This window comes from Dendrobates tinctorius, unplaced genomic scaffold (assembly GCF_039654945.1).
Source record: "Dendrobates tinctorius isolate UK_male_01 unplaced genomic scaffold, ASM3965494v1 ptg000107l, whole genome shotgun sequence".
NCBI lineage: Eukaryota > Metazoa > Chordata > Amphibia > Anura > Dendrobatidae > Dendrobates > Dendrobates tinctorius.
The window spans coordinates 5,650,228-5,670,925 of NW_027361775.1; the positions used below are offsets into that span (position 1 = coordinate 5,650,228).

At 43.0% G+C, this 20,698-nt stretch overlaps 1 protein-coding gene across 2 annotated transcripts in view; it reads right to left on the bottom strand.

Moving 5' to 3' along the window:
* TINAG (tubulointerstitial nephritis antigen) overlaps nucleotides 1-20,698 on the bottom strand; it is a 152,234-nt gene that overhangs the window by 11,683 nt on the left and 119,853 nt on the right. For both annotated transcript variants that reach the window (XM_073589141.1, XM_073589142.1), the window contains exon 9: nucleotides 8,302-8,416. In XM_073589141.1, the coding sequence (XP_073445242.1) occupies nucleotides 8,302-8,416 (115 nt within the window). The remainder of the gene's footprint in view (nucleotides 1-8,301; nucleotides 8,417-20,698) is intronic.

Below are 20,698 nucleotides of genomic sequence, written 5' to 3' on the forward strand. Positions count from 1 at the left end.
ACGGTATGTTTTTATTTCCAAAATCCATCATCTCTGTAATATATGTCTATTCATTGCCTTTTATTTCAAAACAGGATTCACAAGATGAAGAGGAGCTCCCAGAAGAAGAAGGAAGGGGTGGACAGACACTTGGAGTGGGCTCACAATTGGTAAGTTTTTTGCATCAAACGCAGAAACACAACATCACACTACACACAACACATAGAAAACAATGTTCAGCAGACCACACACAGCAAACAAATGCCTACATCCAAAGACATAACATTTTTTGTTTTCTTCTCTAGTCTTCCCAATCTGGTGCTCGGCCAAGAGGTCCTCGCAGTGCCTCCCAGGGTCGTCGGCGACAGCAACGCGGCGGTCACCAGCGTGTAAGTATAAATATTTTTGGTTTTTTTTATTTGCACTTTTTATTTCATTTCTTTTGTGGAGGCTAATTATGTTATTTTTGTCTTTTTCTTTAACAGCCTTCACAGCGTGCTCCCGACTCTGACGGTGAGGATGGAGGACTCGATGTGGACCACCTCATCGATCTCGTCAGAGAAAGGGAGCCGCTCTGGAATATGGCTGACCGCCGCCACGCTGACCTTATCGTTACCCGACGACTCTGGGAGGAAATCTGTTCGCTCCTTGTGGGCCGCTGGGAGGACCTCGATGTTCGGGCCCAGATTAAAGAGCATAAGTATATACAGTACCGGTTGCTTGATGTAAACCAGTGTTTCCCGAACTCCAGTCCTCGTGGTCCCCACGGATCATGTGTTCAGGATTTCTATTTACTATGGAAATCCTGAAAACATGACCCCTGGGGACCATGAGGACTGGAGTTTGGGAAACACTGATGTTGTATACTAACCACTTTGTCCTTTCTCGTTTCAGGGAACAGAATTGTGAATCGGTGGCGGTCTGTGAGGGATCGTTTCAAGAAGGAGTTCAATAAAGAGATGCGGGCCCCGAGTGGATCTGGAGGACGCAGAAGCAAGTACAAGTACGCAGAAGCCCTGTCGTTCCTCCGGGAAACAATGGTCACTAGAAGGTAAATATTACACACCACATGTGAAAAAAAATGTTAGATGTAAATTTTTTTTTTCAGCCAGGGCCATACCATGTCAGTATTTTAATTGTTTTTTTTTCTCTTTATTCCACAGCACGGTGAGCAGCACTCGGGAGCCTGCACGATTGGACCCTTCTGAGGCGATCCCTGAGGAGACCGGCACCGAGGGACACTTTGACCGCCCCGGTACATCTGCACCTTCCCAGCCTTCCCACACATTCGACCCATCTGTCCCATCCACCAGCACAGGAGCATCGTGGCCGCCTACATTACATGAAGCTGCTGGTGAGGAGATCGCTTTCCCTTTACCCCACCCTTCTGCCCCTGCCACCTCTAGTACACCTGTGGGTACTGGGCGGCAGCGGCAGAGGGGTCAGGAAAAGACTTATGCGCCAGAGTTCTTGCATCTGAATGCATCTTTCCAGAACTGTCTAAAAGTCTTGTCAGAGCAAATCTCCGCAGGCTATCAGCAGATCAACTCCAGCATTCTGGAGGTGAAGACACTTCTGCAAACCATGCATTCAGAAGCAAGATCTTCGCCAAACCACACCTTTTTCAGGTCTGTTGTGGAGCGCATGGAAACGCTCTCTCCTGCCCAGCAGATGCATGTAATGCATTCATGCCACGCTGCTCTCCAGCAAGTTACCTCCCAACCTCCTCCTCCCACCACAGTAGTTCCTCCACCTGCACCCCCTCCAGCCACTTTCCATCCTCCCCCTCCTATTACATCTACACCCCCTCCAGCCACTTTCCATCCTCCCCCTCCTATTACATCTACACCCCCTCCAGCCACTTTCCATCCTCCCCCTCCTATTACATACCATCCACCTCCCCAGCACCATCCACCTCCCCAGCACCAGCAACCTCCCCAGCACCAGCAACCTCCCCAGCACCAGCAACCTCCCCAGCACCAGCAACCTCCCCAGTACCAGCAACCTCCCCAGTACCAGCAAACTCCCCAGTACCAGCAAACTCCCCAGTACCAGACATCTCCCCACTTCCAGCAACCTGCCCCGTACCAGACATCTCCCCACTTCCAGCAACCTGCCCCGTACCAGACATCTCCCCACTTCCAGCAACCTGCCCCGTACCAAACTCCTTCCCCATACAACTTGCCATCAACATCATCTGCTCCTACAGTCCCTGCCCAACCCTCCACTCCACCACCCACCACCTCTTCTGCTTCCCACATGTCCACCCATTCTGTAGTTTTTTCCACACCTTCACCTCTAACTGTTCCTTCCCCACCACGATCCCAGTCCTCTCTCCACACTCCCAGTGTCGAAGTGTCCCGCAGCCCCTCCAGCAGTATTTCCACCACACACTACACAGATTTATAATGTGTGTATTTAAATAAAAATGACCAGTTTTATGGTTTCAAAGCTTTATTAAACAAGTTTATTACAATTTTAAAAAAGTTTACTAAAAAAAACATTTTTCAATAAAAGTTAAATTATTTTACACTGGTTGTCTGTCATTTCTTTCTGCGGCGAAAAAGGTTAAATACAGGGTATTTAAAAGGTGAAATGGTATTCAAAACTAGGTATATAACTGTGGGTAAATTTTAGCTTTTTGCCACAGTTGTGTTCCTGGTTGTGTTTGAAGCAAAGTATTTCACCTAAAAAGTTGTGTTTATTGTTGGTGATTTCCTAACAATGTACACAACTTTTGTTAAAAGGTGAAATACTTTGCATAAAACACAACCAGGTACACACATGTGGCCTAAAGCTAAAAATAGTAAGACCATGACAAGATAGCCAACTTTGGTTGGCAAAGGTATATATTGTTGGTCCAGAAGGTACACAAGTTTGGTTAGGGCACAAATCTTTCACACTCTGTCATCCTGCCAGTGTACTCTGCCTTGAGGTGACATAAAGTATATTGCAAAATTGTCCCTCATTACTGAAACCATCACAGAACTTCTAGTGGTAATGTCATGGTAATCTTGCAAGGTGGTTTCTTCAGAGGTGTCCTCAATGGAAATGGGTTCCTTGCAGATAACAAAATTGTGGAGTACCACGCATGCTTTGATCACCTCGTCCACAGTTTCTGTCTTGAGGTTGATCGCAGTCAATAGGACCCGCCATTTGGCTGTCAGAATACCAAAGGTACATTCAACCATTCTTCTTGCTCTTGTGAGGAAGTAATTAAAAATGCGTTTTGGTCTTGTCAATCCTCTGCTAGAGTACGGTTTCAAAAGGTGTTCTGACAGCTGGAAGGCTTCATCCCCTACACAGACAAATGGCATAGGTGGACCAGATGTTTGCGGCAGCGGTCTAGGTGGTGGGAACTGGAAGGTGTTTCCATACAGTTTACGCCCCATGGCAGACAGTTTGAAAACTTGAGAGTCATTGGAGCGGCCATAGGCCCCAATATCAACCGCAATAAATTTGTATTCCGCGTCAGCGATGGCCATGAGGACAATTGAAAAATATTTCTTGTAATTGAAATATTCCGATCCCGATCCAGCTGGCTTTACAATGCGGATATGTTTCCCGTCCACAGCGCCCAAGCAGTTTGGAAACTGACATATCTGTTGAAACTTGTCAGCAATTTCAATCCACCTCTCTGTTGTGGGCTCTGGTAAAAACTCTTCAGCTAAGGAGTCCCACAGTGCACGGCATGTGTACTTCACAATTCCAGATATGGTGGAAATCCCGAGTCTGTACTGGAAATGCAGTGACGAAAGGGATTCTCCAGTTGCAAGAAATCTGTGGGGAATTAAAAAACAATAAATTAGTTTTAAATCACAGCATTACATACCAAAACTGACCTATAACACTTGGAGATACAAACTACCACCAACAAGATTGCAGTGAAAGTGTGCTCTGATGCGAGCATATCCAATAAATGTGGCTTACCTTAAAGTCACCATCAGACGCTCTGCGGGTGAAACAGAGAAGCGGCAATAGGTGTCCGCTTTTCTTATGAGGTGTGCAATGCGCTCCACCAAGTAATCAAAATTCTCCATTTTCATCCTAACATATCCAAAAAATTTATCCGGGTTTCGTCGAAGGTCCATGCAGAGTGTAGAATAGACCCCACGCGTCATTCTCTTGGCTGTGATGGGGTGGATCCACAAACGTCGTCTACGATGCCTGATGCGCTGCTGTCTCACTCTCTCCTTCTCCAGAACAATCACCCTCAAACGATTCGCCTCCGCTATAAAATCCGCCAAATTCTTCAAAATATTTCCAATGACAACATCCATCTTCGCCAGTAACTTGCTCTTCTCTCCAACCTGCACTTTCTCCTCTACAACCTGTCAAAGAAGGGCTGTAGGAACATGCTATATATAGTTTTCCAGTAGCCAATCCCGTTCGGAAGGCCACAAGGGTCAATTTTAAAAACCGGATCCGGCGTAATCCGTCGAAAAACGGATAGAAAAACGGATGAACCGGATGAGACGGATCCGGTTTTGTCTGTCAAGAAAAAGACGGATCCGGCAGAAAACCGGATCCGTCACATCCGGTTTTACGAAACATTTGCCGGATCCGGCGTTCCGGCACGACGCCGGATCGCGCCTGATGCCGAAAACCTGATGTGTGAAAGTAGCCTAACGTTGTCATTTCTTGAGTTTTATTGGTATGGTCTTTTCCACAGTTTATGAGCACTCTATCCTAAGGGCTCCCTACTGTTTTGACATTAGTGGATTAAGTTTAAAAGTGTTATTAAACAAGAACTTTTAATTTCTGTATGCAAGTATAAATACATAAAACTTGCTTAAGGATCAGTTATTATTCAGTGGGTATGGAAAGTATTCAGACCTCTTTCAATTTTTCACTCTTTGTTTCATTGCAGCCATTTGGTAAATTCAAAAAAGTTCATTTTTTTCTCATTAATGTACACTCTGCACCCCATCTTGACTGAAAAAAAAACAGAAATGTAGAATTTCTTCAAATTTATTAAAAAAGAAAAATTGAAATATCACATGGTCATAAATATTCAGACCCTTTGCTCAGTATTGAGTAGAAGCACCCTTTAGAGCTAGTTCAGTCATGAGTCTTCTTGGGAATGATGCAACAAGTTTTTCACACCTGGATTTTGGAATCATCTGCCATTCTTCCTTGCAGATCCTCTCCAGTTCTGTCAGGTTGGATGGTGAACATTGGTGGACAGCCATTTTCAGTTCTCTCCAGAGATGCTCAAATGGGTTTAGGTCAGTGCTCTGTCTGGGCCAGTCAAGAATGGTCACAGAGTTGTTCCGAAGCTACTCCTTTGTTATTTTATTTGTGTGCTTAGGGTCATTGTCTTATTGGAAGATGAACCTTTTGAACCTTTGGCCAAGTGTGAGGTCCAGAGCACTCTGGAAGAGGTTTTCATCCAGGATATCTCTGTACTTGGCCGCATTCATGTTTCCTTCAATTGCAACCAGTTGTCCTGTCCCTGCAGCTGAAAATCACCCCCATAGAATGATGCTGCACCACCTTGTTTCACTGTTGGGATTGTATTGGGCAGGTGATGAGCAGTGCCTGTTTTTCTCCACACATACCGCTTAGAATTATCACCAAAAAGTTCTATCATCGTCTCATAAGATCAGAGAATCTTATTTCTCATACTCTGGGAGTCCTTCATGTGTTTTTTAGCAAGCTCTATGTGGGCTTTCATATGTGTTGCACTGAGAAGAGGCTTCCATTGGGCCACTCTGCCATAATGGCCAAACGGTGGAGGGCTGCAGTGATAGTTTACTTTGTGGAACTTTCTCCCATCTCCCTACTGCATCTGTGGAGCTCAGCTACAGTGATCTTGGGGTTCTTCTTTACCTTTCTCACCAAGGCTTTTCTCCCACGATTGCTCAGTTTGGCTCGATGGCCAGATCTAGGAAAACTTCTGCTGGTCCTAAACTACTTCCATTATTATGGAGGCCATTGTGCTCTTAGGAACCTTGAGTACTGCAGAAATTCTTTTGTAACCTTTGTCAGATCTGTGCCTTGCCACAGTTCTGCTATGAGCTCCTTGGCCAGTTCCTTTGACCGCATGATTCTCATTTAGTCTGACATGCACTGTGAGCTGTGAGGTCTTATATAGACAGGTGTGTGCCTTTACAAATCAAGTCCTATCAGTTTAATTTAACACAGATGGACTCCAATGAAGGAATAGAACCATCTCAAGGAGGATCACAAGGAAATTGACAGCATGTGACTTTAATATGAGTGTCTGATCAAAGGGTCTGAATACTTATGACCATGTGATATTTCAGTTTTCCTTTTTAACAAATTTGCAAAAATTTCTACATTTCTATTTTTTCAGTTAAGATGGGGTGCAGAGTGTACATTAATGAGAAAAAAATGAACTTTTTTGAATTTACCCATGGCTGAAATGAAACAAAGAGTGAAAATTTTAAAGGGGTTTGAATACTTTTCGTACCCACTGTATGATCTTAATCTTTTATTGGTACAGTACTGTTTGCCATATTTTGCGGATTATAAAACGCATCAGATTTTAAATGCGCACCCCAAATTTTGAGGAGAAAAATAGGAAAAAAACTTTTTAATAAAATGGTGGTGCCTCTTATAATCCATGTGTCTTATTGCTTACGGGGGGTGGAGACTGTGGTGAATGAGAGTCCCAGGGTCGTTGCTGGAGAAGGCAAGAGTGGTGCTTTGCTGCAGGCCTCAGGCTGGGATGAGGGGGTGTTCCGATGTGCGCCGCTGCGGGTGAAAATGGCTGCGGTGCTCAGTGGTGCTCCGCCGGCATTTTGTGAAAGCCCGGAGCCCCCCACATATCCATTACTGAGATGAGGTGGCCTGCAGGAAAATGGCCGCCGGGGCGGCGCATGCTCACATTGAGATCTCGGCAGCAAGATCTCTGGTGCCGAGATCTCGTCTCCTGAGATTTCGGGATGAGATCTCGTTGCTGAGCTCTCAATCTGAGCATGCAGCCATTTACTGGAGGCCATCGAATCACAGTAATGGATATGTGGGGGGCTCCAAGAAAATGGCCATCTGGGGCGGTGCATGCTCACATTAAGATCTCAGCAACGAGATCTCGGGTACCGAGATCTCGTCTCCCGAGAGACGTTGCATCGCAGTAATGTTTATGCTGTGGGGCTCCGGGTTTTAACAAAATGCTAGCAGAGCCCCCGGCAGTACAGAGCTCCGCAGCCATTTTCCCCAGCAGCAGCGCACATCGGAACACCCCCTCATCCCAGCCTGTGGCCTGCAGCAACGAGCCACTTTTTCCTCCTCCAGCAGTGACCATGGGACCCTGCACCACCGCCACTGGTAATGTATATCCGCATTATAAGATGCACCCCCATCATCCCCCCAAATTGGGGGGAGTGCGTCTTATAATCTGAAAAAATAGTTGTTGTTTTTTTCCTTTTTATGCACTAGAAACATATTTTAAGATTGTTCTTGATTGGTATCTTTTTATACCTTCTTTGCTGCTCTCATGTTTTGCCATTTTCTTTCTATTATATCTATTTCTTCAGTCCCTTTCAGTTTTAACAGCTTAATGCAGACATTCTTTGCCTCTTGAGTCCCTATCCTCTAAAAACCAAGTTGCTGCTACCCTAAAATGTCAAAGCGTATTTCAAATTATTCTCACTTTGTCTTAATGTTATTTTTTGGAAATATATTTCCCCAGCCTAGATGTATCAATGTATCTGTCACAATCCATTATGGGATCTGTGGCAGATCTGGCTTCTCAGATTATTTTTTTTTTCCTTTCAGGCCATTGGGGGTTAATGTCAGTTTTTTCTCCATTGTCAGTATTTTTGTTACCTTTTCCCTTTCGTGTCTGTCACGTACTCCTTGTGTGTGTTATCTGCACAGGTGAGGCTAGTGCTCCTTGCCAGACAGTTCACTAGCCAGGGCTGATCTAGGTGAGAAATAGGGACAACGTATCCTGACGTCAGCAGGGGGAAGGACCTGCATAGGGTGTTAGGTGAGGTCAGGGAAAGGCTCAGGTTGGACCTCTCCCCTATTCCTTCGGCGTTGTATTGTTGTGCTGTTAGGTGACCGATCACATTGGGTAGCGTCACACCGGGTCAGTCACATCGTGACAGTGTCAGATGGCAAAATAACATTTAGATACAGTCTTTATGAACATTTTTCATTAGCGGTTTTCTTGAAAAGTAAAATAAAATGCTGCCATGATGTAATTCCTGTGTCTATCACATTATAAATTTGTTATTTTAGACCTAAAACTTAACTAAAGAAAGTTTTAAAATAACACGAGTATAACACAATTCTTTGTGCAAATAAAATAAAATTAAGAAGTCAGAGCAACTTCTAAAGCCTATGACTTACCCAATAATCTTTACTGAATGTGTGCCTTTTTTTCCATGTTTCTTTTCACTCATGCCTATATATTTGTAGATACCAGTTTTATAAAGAAAGAAATCTTCATGGACTGTCATTATAGCTAGAAGAACAAAAAAGCTTTATGGTTATACTTCTAAAATTAATTGTACGAACATCTATAAAAGTTATTCATTATCACAAAGAGAAGTTATACAATAGAGTAGATACATCCCTATTCTACTTTTCAAACAGTCACAGAATAAGAAACACTGAGTTTTTTTCACCTGGGATTTATTTGATTTTACAACAGGTGGTATTTTTAACTGATGTTATAAAGAGGACTGAATAAATTTTGGTGGGTCATTGCTTAGCAACAAGTGTTGGACTTTTTAATTTAGAAAATGATCATCAGCCTACAAATCATTGAATGTGTTCTTTCCAGAAAAGTAATTTTTTTAAAGTGGATGGTAAAAGAGGTGCATTAAACTTCACATACTACATATAGTGCATTCTGCCTTACAGTGAGGAAAAAAGTATTTAGTCAGCCACCAATTGTGCAAGTTTTCCCACTTAAAAAGAAGAGAGAGGCCTGTAATTGAAATCATAGACAGACCAAAACTATAAGAGCCAAAATGAGAAAACAAATCCAGAAAATCACCTTGTCTGATTTGGCAAGATATTTTTTTGCAAATTATTGTTGAAAATAAGTATTTGGTCATTAACAAAAGTTCATCTCAATATTTTGCTATATATTATTTGATGGCCGGAAGCACGAGTTAAATGCCACTGTTGACAGTGGCATTTAATGGGTTATTAGCCTCGGGGGATCGCAATTCCACCCGTAGCTATTCCAGGCACATAGCTGTTCAAAACAGTTTACATGTCTAGGGAAAGATGTGCGCTCACCTCCGGAGCCCACATCTAAGGGAGGGAGTCCGACATTGGCTTAAATTTGTGCCCTACGTTGGAAAGGGGTTAAAAGACATAAGAAGGTCCTGTCACTGTGAATTGCCATGTGACTTGTAAGGCCAAAAGTGGAGCTTAACAAATGAGTGTGAGCGGAGAAAGTTGTATCAAATTCAATTAATTAGAAATCAATTTGCCCATCTCTAGCTTTAGATCATTATTCAAACAATGATATCGATTAAAGAGGACCATTCGCCTTTTATGTTGATCTGGACACACAGTATCATTGTGGATTAAAGTGTTTTATGTTCTTTTTTTATTTTGCCTTGCTGTTGTAGATATATTGGCAATCTAGAATGCATAACGTTTTGCAAACAGTTATAATTACAATGTTGTGCATTTTTCATACTTTGAAATTTTTAAATTAACTTAGAAGTTTATTTATTTGAGTTCCTCCATATGATTTGCACAAGAGCCTAAAAGATGCGGGTTATGTGAACGTGTATATTTCAGACGTCACACATTCTAGGGTTAACACCTAATGAGCTAACTTTAAGTAAATCTAAGGGGGTGTTACTAGTAGAGATGAGCAAATACTGTAATGTTCGGGTTTGGATTACAATTGCCAACTTTGCAATATTTGCCTGTTTGCAGAATATTTGCGGAACATAGCCCAGCGTCAACGAGAGGCAAAAACAAACGCATACACAACACCTTAAAACGAGCCCAAAAGCTGCCAAAACATATCAAATTAGGGACAGACACCAGGAAAGTGGCCTCAATTCAACCACAGTACAAATTTTAGAATGGCACGGCAGCAATCAGCCATGCATGAGTTATCAGGGTCTGGCCCAGCATGAACAGCTTTGAATTGAACTTCAAATTAAGATGAGGTGGGTGAGGGATTGGTGTAGGCTTGCTCCCTGACGAAGCAAGAGTGAAACGTGTATTGGAGTGTAGTGTGCAGGGGGCAGGGGAGACTCTGGGCAGTAACCACATGAAGTGATATTATTTCATTCACTTAATTATACCGCAATATTTGTGTTGGTAGTAAACAGTGATCCAGCAGTGTTAAGTCATTCTTTTTGCACTTAAATATTTTATTTTATTGTTCATCTCTTATTTATATGCAATGAAGGCTATATAGCCTCTTATATATTTTCTGCAGTGTGCACATTTTTTTTTATTTTGAAGGTGATTGCATATTGAAATAAACATTTTCACACCATTTTATGGGACATGATTAATAAATGGTTTATTTATTTGTGCACAGGACACTTTATATTTTATATATTTTCACATATTTTCTGCATATTTGGGTGAATATATGTACTTTATTTTTATTTTCATGATATATATTTATTTGGATGATGTACATGATATATATTTATTTGCATGTGTACTATAATAATAAAAATAGTCAGCACTCTGAATATCTTTGGTTTTATTGCTGTACTAGGAGTACTGATACCACATGCAACAGCTCAACCTGCTTTCATGCTCAACCACACTGAGGTGGCACAAATATCAGTTTTGTGAACTACTAATGTCAGAAAAATATAAGGATAGTAACACAGATAGTTTACTCAAAGGCAGTGGAGTCCTGCCTGTCTTGGCGCCGTACTGCTACAGGCAACACTCATGAAGAATATCCAACCAGGAGTCTACACATTTCCAAAAATTAGTGGCAGACACCAACAAAGTGGCATCAATTTCACTACAGTAGAAATAGTATAATAAGGATCGACACCTTATAAACTACAGCCAACCCAGTAGATGGAGAGAATCAATCTGGAGTGTTCCCTTTTCAAACAATTAGTGGCAGACACCACCAAATTGGCATTAATTTCACCACAGTAGAAATAGTTTAATAGGGACCGACACATCTTCCATGACAGCCAACCCAGCAGATGGACACTCAACCAGGAGTGTACACATTTCCAAAAATAAGGGCATGGCACCACTGAAGTGCCATCAATTTCACGAGCATCTAAATAGTATAATAGGAACCTACATGTCTTCCACTACAGAAACCCATACAATGGAGACTCATCAGGAGTCTTCAAAATTAAAATAATTAGGGGCAGACACCACCGAAATGGCATCAATTTCACAAGAGTATGAATAGTATAATAGGGACTGACAAAACCCAGCAGATGTAGACCAATTATGACTGTTCACATTTCCACAAATTTGTGTTAGCATCTGTTGCAACAGCAGCAGCAACAGCAGGCACAAAAGCCACACTAAAGATATCACAGTAAAAGTCCCCACTGAAATGTAAAGTGCTACAGAATTTTATAGAAATACAATTATTTTTATTATTATTATCACAGAGTGCAACTATGCATGATAAATGCAGCACACTAAAAACTTCAACATTGCCTAGTCTGTACAGTCTGTGATTTGGGTGCAAAAGTCCTTGGAGATCCATGACTTGTTCATCTTGATGAAAGTTAGGCTGTCTATTCTTTCAGGGGCACTTATGCCTCAGGACTAGAGATGAGCAAAGTTGTTCGGAAAATGATCGGCAAACAAAAATTTGGCATGAATATGGCACATTCAAATTCGTGATAGGAAACCCAAGCAAAATTTTATAAAATCGCTAAAAATCGGTAACATTCGGTAAAAGTGCAGGAAAATATTTACGTTGCCACAAAAATATTTTCAGCACTTTAGTAACGATAATGGTGGTGCATCATGAGCGTTTGGCACGTGTTTGATGAGGGGAGGGGGCTTGCAGAGCTCAGAGGCGTGGCGTTTTTGTAAGCACAGCAGTCATTTTTTTCCTAACTTTATGTGTGCACATTGCGGCTAGCCAATCAGGGTGCAGGAAACACCCATAATGTTTTCACACAAGAGCTTGTGTCATTGGTTGCTGAAATCACATGTCCCTCTGCACATGGCGCTAAAACAAGATTTTCCTCTATTTTGACACTGATACAGCACAGAGAGGCTGCTCCTGACTCTGCCACTGTTACTAGCAATATTTCAGCTATTTAGTTAGGCGGTTGTATATCAGTCAGATAGTGTAGCTAGATAGTGTCCAGTGTGGCTGTAAAATTTACCGTCCGGAAATTTTTTTTTTGGGGGGGGCATTACTGAGGTTTTCAGACAAAGCTGGCAGGGCACATGTCCTACATATGTGTTGTGCACTGCTTCTATAGTGCTCCATGCACGAGTATAGCATTCTAAATAATATTATTTCATAAGCTAAATGTGAAAAAGCCTGCTGTATCCCACATTTTAGCTAGTTAGATAGGTGGTTACGTATCAGTCAGATAGTGTAGCTAGATTGTGTCCAGTGTGGCTGTAAAATTTGCCTTCTGTACTTTTTTTTTTTTTTGGGGGGGGGCATTTCTGATGGTTCTCAGACAAAGCCTGCAGGGTTTGTCATTTATTGCTGTGGTGATATGAAACTGTCTGCAGACCTAAGGCACATGACAATAAAATATTTTTTTCTGTTGCTGAATGTGATACAGCCATTGTCATGTTGTGGCCGTGATATGAACCTGTCTGCAGACCCAACACGCGTTAAAAAAAATTCTAATTTTTTCTGTTGATAAATGTGATACCACCTACTATATCCAACCTTTTCATTTAGTGCCATCGAAATTCTTCTGTGTGTAGAGCTGTTGCACATTAAAATTATTATTATATTATTATTTTTTGTTAGAAACGTGATATAGCAGGCGAGATCTAAGTTTGAAATTGTTTTGAGAGTATCTTCTAGATCAGAGGTCTCAAACTGCATTCCTCCAAGGCCGCAAATAGGTCATGTTTTCAGGATTTCCATGTATTGCACAGGTGATAATTTAATCACCTGCAGAGATAATGATTCCAGCACCTTGTGCAATGCTGAGGAAATCTTAAAAACATGCATGGTTTGCGACCCTCGAGGAATGCAGTTTGAGACCCATGTTCTAGATTATGTGCTTCTTTGGCATCTGATTTCTCACGGGCATCTTTTATACCTAGCTTGAGACACGCATCTGTTACACCTATCTTCAGATGAGCATCAAATGCTCTCTGGTAATTGGTGTTAGGTAGGTGAGTAATAGATGTAGTCTGGATCCTGAATCTTGTACTTCCTATAGCTGCCCTTTTACTGGCCCTGTTGTACATTCCCATTCACATCCAAAACATTCTTCTTTTACTAACATCATACAGCAGGGGACATGTCACTGTTAAATTGCTTTGAGCATCCACTCAATGTTATACAGGCCTTATCGACAGGCCCCAAAAATTCTTCTGTTACTAACGTCATACAGCAGGGTAAATGTTACTTTTAAATTGTTTTTAGCATCCACTCAATCTTTGACAGGCCCCAAAAATTCTTCTGTTACTAACGTCATACAGCAGGGGAAATGTTACTTTTAAATTGCTTTTAGCATACACTAAATCTTTGACAGGCCTTATCGACAGGCCCCCAAAATTTTTCTGTTACCAATGTAAGACAGCAGGGGATATGTCACTTTTAAATTGTTTTGAGCATCCACTCAATCTTATACAGGCCTTATTAACAGGCCCAAACAAATTCTTCAGTTACTAATGTCATACAGCAGGGGACATGTAACTTTTACATTGTTTTGAGCATCCACTCAATCATTAACAGTCCTTATCGACAGGCCCAAACAAATTCTTCAGTTACTAATGTCAGACAGGGGACATGTCACTTTTAAATTGTTTTGAGCATCCACTCAATCTTATATAGGCCTTATCGACAAGCCCAAAAAAATTCTTCTGTTTCTAAAGTCATACAGTAGAGGAGATCTCAGTATTCATTTATTTGTCATACAGGCATCATCCACACATAAAAATTTTGTTTTACTGTGACTAACTAGATTCAGCACGTCATATTTCACCTTCTCGTTTAGTGGCAGTGAAATTCAGCTGTTCAGAGGTGGGGCAGGGTAAAAAAAAATCAAATTTTTAGTTGCTAATACTGTGCTCATAGCATACTGACCCTTATTTATTGTGTTTTGGAAGCATTTGGGGCCGTTCTTAGGTGTTGTGCATGCATTTGTTTTTGCCACCCATTAACGTGAATGGTGTTCGGTAATGTTTGGCAAATATTCGACAAATTAATCAGCGAATATTGCAAATTCGGCGAACATAATCCAAATCGAACATTGAAATATTCGCTCATCTCTAGTCAGGACATCACCAGCAGCACTGGTGGTACTGGTGACACTTTCTGAGAGAACGCTGGTTGCCGGGCATGATAAAACCTCCAAGGCATGAGAGGCGAGCTCAGGCCACTCATCCATTTTTGAAGACCAAAATGAGAAAGTGTCCAAACCCTCCGTGATGGTATTGCTATTCAGTTCTAGATACTCCGGCACCATCTTCTCAATTCGTTCACCACGCGTCAAACTTGGACTCTGTTGTCCTGGTGCACGAGCTGGTCTAAAAAAAAGTGTCAAAGAACTCACAGAAATTGTTTCTGCCATTTACACTACTACTGCTGCTACTAATATTTTGGCATTGATGAATTGACGTGCCGAAGGTTGGAAGTCTAGAGTTGCGATGCACACCGTGTGAATCACTGCTGTCTTGAGGAAAATCACTCATAAGGTTGTGTAACAGCATGTTTCGATACTCCAGCATTCATGGGTCACTTTTCAGGGTGGGAAGCATCTGGCAAAATTTTGTCTTATAATGTGGGTTTAACAGAGTGGCAACCCAGTAATCAGCACTATTTTGAATCATAACTATATGGGGATCATGTTTCAAATAGTGCAGCAAGAAGGCACTCATATTCCGGGCTCTTCCATGAGGTCCAAGCCCATGTTGTGCTGGTGGCTGGGAAACATTGATGCTTGCTTCCTCCATCCCATCCCGCCAACCACGAACAACAGAGAAGGGATGATTATCTATTATGAATCACTCACCGAAGGAGGAGAAAACAAAAATACAAGGTAAGTCCAGAAAACCGGAAAGGTTGGTAGCTATCGGATTGCAGACCCCTGATCCTATACATCACAACTAACAGTAGCCGTGGGGGGTTCCTACGGTGCCCTAGACCCCTCGTCACAGCCAGAGAACTACATAAGCCTAAAGAAGGAAAGGGGAAATCTAAACTGCCCCAGAGCAGACCCCAAAGCAATAGACAGCCCCCAACATGTATTGTCGGTGAAAAACAGATGAAAGCACAAACACAGACAGAAAGACAGGCTGAGCAAACGATGGGGCCCAACTAACTAGATAGGACAGGACAGAAAAGATGCTGGCTGCAATCCGCAAAAAACCCTACCAAAAATGTCCCAACCGTCTCATAGGGAAAAAGGCCCTGAAGTCGCTAGACTTCAAAATCACTATATCAGCACTCAGGTATATTCTGAAAACAGAGCAAAGAGACCAACTGATCAGAGACAAAAATGGAATTCAGCCTGTCCCAACCAGGACTGGCTGAACACAAACACTAAGCAAACCAGACAAAATCTCATGGAGCAACAGCAGGGCAAAAACTTAGCTTTTAGTAGACAGGAACCAAGCTGGATGCAAGAGCTCAGAGCAGAAAGGATCACCAGCAGCCCTGCAGGGCGTCGGCTGCCTTATATCCACTCAGAAATTCCAGATGTCCAATCACACTCGGCCTGTTCAGATGACAGGTTCTTCCCATCCCAATCAATTTCACTACCTCTCTTCACCAGCAGAGGGAGTTCATCAGACATCAAATGTGAAGGGGAGAATGAACTCACAACAATTATCCTCTTCATCTCCTGACAGTTGCTCACCTCTTCCTCCTCCATTTGTTCCTTGGATCTTGCACTTTCACTAACAGTTTGTCTACTGTCACCAGCCCACCTCGATCGCAGTAATCCACACTCTCTTGTCACCAGCCTGTGTGACAACAGTCTGGAACTTTGAGACAATGTTATCCCTTCCACATCCTCCTTTGCTTCCTCCTCTCCCTCTGGGACCACCACCTCCTCCTGCAGGCTATTCAAACTCTGCCCCAGCATATAGATGACCAGAATAGTGATGCTGATGATGGTGTCGCCAGCGCTAACCATCGTAGTAGCCATTTTGAAACCGTGCAGAAGAGTGAAGAGTTCCATAATCTGTGCCCACTTGGTAAATGTGATATGCATCATGTCTGTACTACCTTAGCCCAAACTATACGACATGACATACTGCTTCAGGGCTCATTGCTGCTTCCACAGCCACTGCAACATGTGCAGAGTGGAATTGCACCATGTCAGCACATTGCATATTAACCTGTTAACTGGCATAGACAAAGACCTCTATATCCATGCAATTCAATGACCTGAGGGTTGCGAATGATGGAAGTGAGAACTCAGCTTCTACGCTTTCTGCAGAAGCTTACCCAGGCCAGGATAGTGGCATAGAAAATGCAGTACCACCAGGTTGAGGATGTAAGCCATGCAAGACACATGTGTGAGCTTGCATCGGCGTAGGGCCGCCACCATATTCGCACTGTTATTGGACACTGCCTTCCCTGTATGAAGGTTCATCGGAGACAGCCATTGCTCAATCTCAGCCTGGAGAGCTGTCCACAACTCTTCAGCTACATGACTGCGATCTCCAAGGCATATCACTTTTAACTTAACCTGATTGCGGTGAGCCTTGGATGCGCAGTATGGAGGTGGTTGGGATTCACTCTGCACTGTTGGAATGCATGTCTCATTAAGGCAGAGATTGAGGGTGCAGTTGGAGGCCCTAGAGGAGGTAGAGGAATATGCAGAAGCAGTGGAGAAAGTGTGAAATATAGAGGTTTGTCCTGCAAGCCTTGAGGTTTCCAAGACTTGTGGAGCAGTACTTTCCCCGCCTGCCCCCTCAGGCACCAGAGTCACCCAGTGCCCAGTCAGTGCAATGTAATGCCTTTGACCATGCTTACTCATTCAAGTGTCTGTGCTGAAATGCACCCTGACAAACATACATTTAGTCATGGAACGGGTGATGTTGTCTGTGACATGCTGGTGCAGCGCAGAAGCAGCTTTCTTAGGCTAGTTTCAAATTAGCGCTTTTGAGCGCAGCGACGGCCCGCGCACGGCCGCCGCTAAGCCCCGCCCCTGCCGCGCCTCCGCCGGTAGCTCCGCTTACCGGCGCATGACGCTGCATGCGTCCTGCGTCCCCTATCTTTATCACTGGGGGCGCAGGCCATGTGCAGTATGCATTTGGCGGCGCATGCGTCGTTTTCACGGTGCGCCGAGCGCAGCCAAACTGCAGCAGGTTGCATTTGGTGCTGGTCGGCGCACCGTGAAAAGGACACATGCGCCACCAAACACATACTGCGCACGGCTTGCGCCCCCAATGATAAAGATAGGGGACGCAGGACGCATGCAGCGTCATGCGCTGGTAGGCGGAGCTACCGGCGTAGGTGCGGCAGGGGCGGGGCTTAGCGGCGGCCGTGCGCGGGCCGTCGCTGTGCTCAAAAGCGCTAATGTGAAACTAGCCTTAGAAAATAAACAAATCAACATGTGTCCAAAATAATTACTGAGGGCGCTTCACATAGCAATATCAAACTACAATTTTATTACATGTTTTTTAAAAATACACAACAAACATAAAAAAACATAAAAAAGCAAAAAATGCCGTATATGGGGACGCAAGAGCACATCTGTGTGATAATCCTTGTGAGGCTGATAATGATAACAGTCCAAAAATATAAACATATGTCCAGGGAATTAAATAATATTTTTATGTGACCCTATTTATGTGTTACCATGCACTTGGGTATTTCTTTGTAATATATATGCTATACCTTTCATGTGATTAGGAATTTTTTTCGATTATTTCAGTCAGTTATGGGCTATTATCTTTACATGTTACAGGGTAATCTTCATGCTTAGTGATTTGATATTATTTGTCAGCTGTATATCAGCACTTGTTGGATACTGTTTTTTGACTTTTATATGTCATGAGGATAATTGCATGAAAAATATTATTTAATTCCCTGGACATATGTTTATATTTTTGTACTGTTATTATTATCAGCCTCACAAGGATTATCACACAGGTGTGCTCTTGCGTCCCCATATATGGCATTTTTTGCTTTTTTATGTTTTTTTATGTTTGTTGTGTATTTTTAAAAAACATGTAATAAAATAGTTTTTATTTATCTTGGGATCTTTTCTTAGGCCTGTATTTACATGTACGGGATAGCTTGATAATATTTTCTTAGAAAATAGTGGCGACTGGGCAACTGGTATTGGGGGACTGCAATCGCCATCAGCTTTCTGAAACCATCTGAATCTACCAGACAAAAAAGCAGCAATTCCATGGCAAACAGATTGGAGATGATGGATTTCAACCTCTTAGCTTTGTCATGTGTGGGAGGAAGCAATCTTTTACATGACCACAACTCCAGGACCGTGGGGTGGCTGCAGTGCTGGGAGAGGACAGAGTACAGTGAATTGGATAAGCTGCTGGACCATGAGGGAGGTGCAGGGGGAGATGTTACTGTGGATTGAGAAAGTTGTGTTGAGCTCATTCTCTCAGATTGGTCAAAAACAGCAGGCATGTTCACTTCCGTTACAGCTAACGGGCTTTCACTCAGCCTGACTGGAGTGGGTAAAGATCCAAAGGTTCTGCAGTTGGAGACCTGCATCACAATAATTGGCATGGTAAGAGAGGAGGAGGAAGAAGCAGCAGATCTGATGGTTGTTGAGGTCCTCTGTTCCACATTTTTTCGCAGTGGGATTACCAGAGTGATACATGTTGATTGTGCATGTGAAGGTTTATAAATGTAGTAGTCAAATTATTGCACTTTTTCCTTCTACTTAGTTTTTTTGCAAAGTTGGCAGATTACATGAGTTGGTTCATCCTTTGCGGTGACAAAAAAGGCCCAGGTTAGGCAACCCTTGCTGCCCCTGCAAGCTGCAGACCCAGGAACACTGCTGGCCATAGTCACAGTTGTGGCTGAGGATGCATTGCTCGTCGTGGCTGCATCACTATACATCTGCGCCGTACGGCGCAATGTAACTTCCTTGTTTTCCTCCTCCTCAGATGACCTACTCAGCTGTGTGTCTCTGTGTTTATGCCATTTGGGATCTACCAACTCATCATCATCCTCTGTGTTATCACATTTTTCGCCCTAGCTCAGAAGGTTACTTCACCTTGATACTAAGCAAAGGGTCTGAATATTTATGACCATGTGATATTTCAGTTTTTCTTTTTTAATGAATTTGCAAAAATTTCTACATTTCAGTTTTTTTCAGTAAAGATGGGATGCAGAGTGTACATTAATGAGAAAAAAAATGAACTTTTTGCATTAACCGAATGGCTGCAAAGAAACAAAGAATGAAAAACTTAAAGGGGTCTGAATACTTTCGGAACCCACTGTAGACTAGATGCTACAAACAATTTTCAAAGTGCGCTCTCCCTATCTGTAGATTGTTAGTAATTGAACAAATTTTTTTTAGTGTGGATGAGGCATGTGTAACTTAGAAGATATGCTCCAAACAATTTCAAACTCGAATCTAGCCTGCTGTATCATGTTCGTAAAAAAATACATATTTATTTTATGTGCAACAGCTCTGCACACACAACAATTTCCCCGCCACAAAATTACAATGTGGTATATGGCGGTCTGTATCACTTTTAGCAGCAGAATTTTTTTTTTAATCTGCAATTATACAAGAGCTATGCAGACAGTTCTATTTCACAACCACTAATTGACAAGTTGATGTATGAAATGTGGATCACCCACCAGGACAGTGGGGATACTCAGTGCCCGGCCACTTCTTAAAGGTGAAGTGTCACAGCGGCAGTGACCCAGTCCGTGGCCCTTGGCGTCCAATAAAAGGGGATATTTACAAGCGAAAAATAAAGAGTTTGTAATAAGTGTTCATGACGCTACCTGTGGTTTCTAGTCAGAGGGGACCAGCACTGCAGAGCAGATCCTCTGGGACTGATGGTGATTGAGCAGAGTTGGTATAGCTCTCCACAGGCAGAGCTTTGTCCCAGGGCAGTTTTGATGGTAAAGATGATGTTGTGTTTGATGATGATAGAAGTAGCAGTGCTGAGTGAATGTTGCAGAAAGAATTCAGAAGACACAGCTGGGTGCAGTTCCAAACTTTACTCACAGTTCTGGTGCACACAGATGCCAGCCTGGTGCTGTGTCCTTCAGGTGAGGGGCTCAGTCAACTCCCAGGCAGATGGAGAACACCCCTCCAGCATTCCCTTCAGTATGTGCCTTTCCTGGCAGACTCACTGTGTTGCTTTCTAGCCTCTTCCTTCCCAACACCTCACAGTCAGTGTCCCAGGCCAGCAGCCACGGACCTTGTTGAGTAACATCCTCTCTGCATTCCCGTGCTCCCTTATGGCTGAGAAGATAACTGTGGCTTGTGGCTAAGATACCTCAAGGTGCCTCTGCCTCCGGCTTGCTAGTTGAGTCTGATGATATCTCCACTAGGCTAGGAGGTCGGAAACCCTCTGTGACCTGATCAATCGTCAACCCGACATCAGCCAGTGTGAAACGAGCCCCTCTGGCAGTATCGTCGCTGCACCGTGCCTCTAGGATACCTTC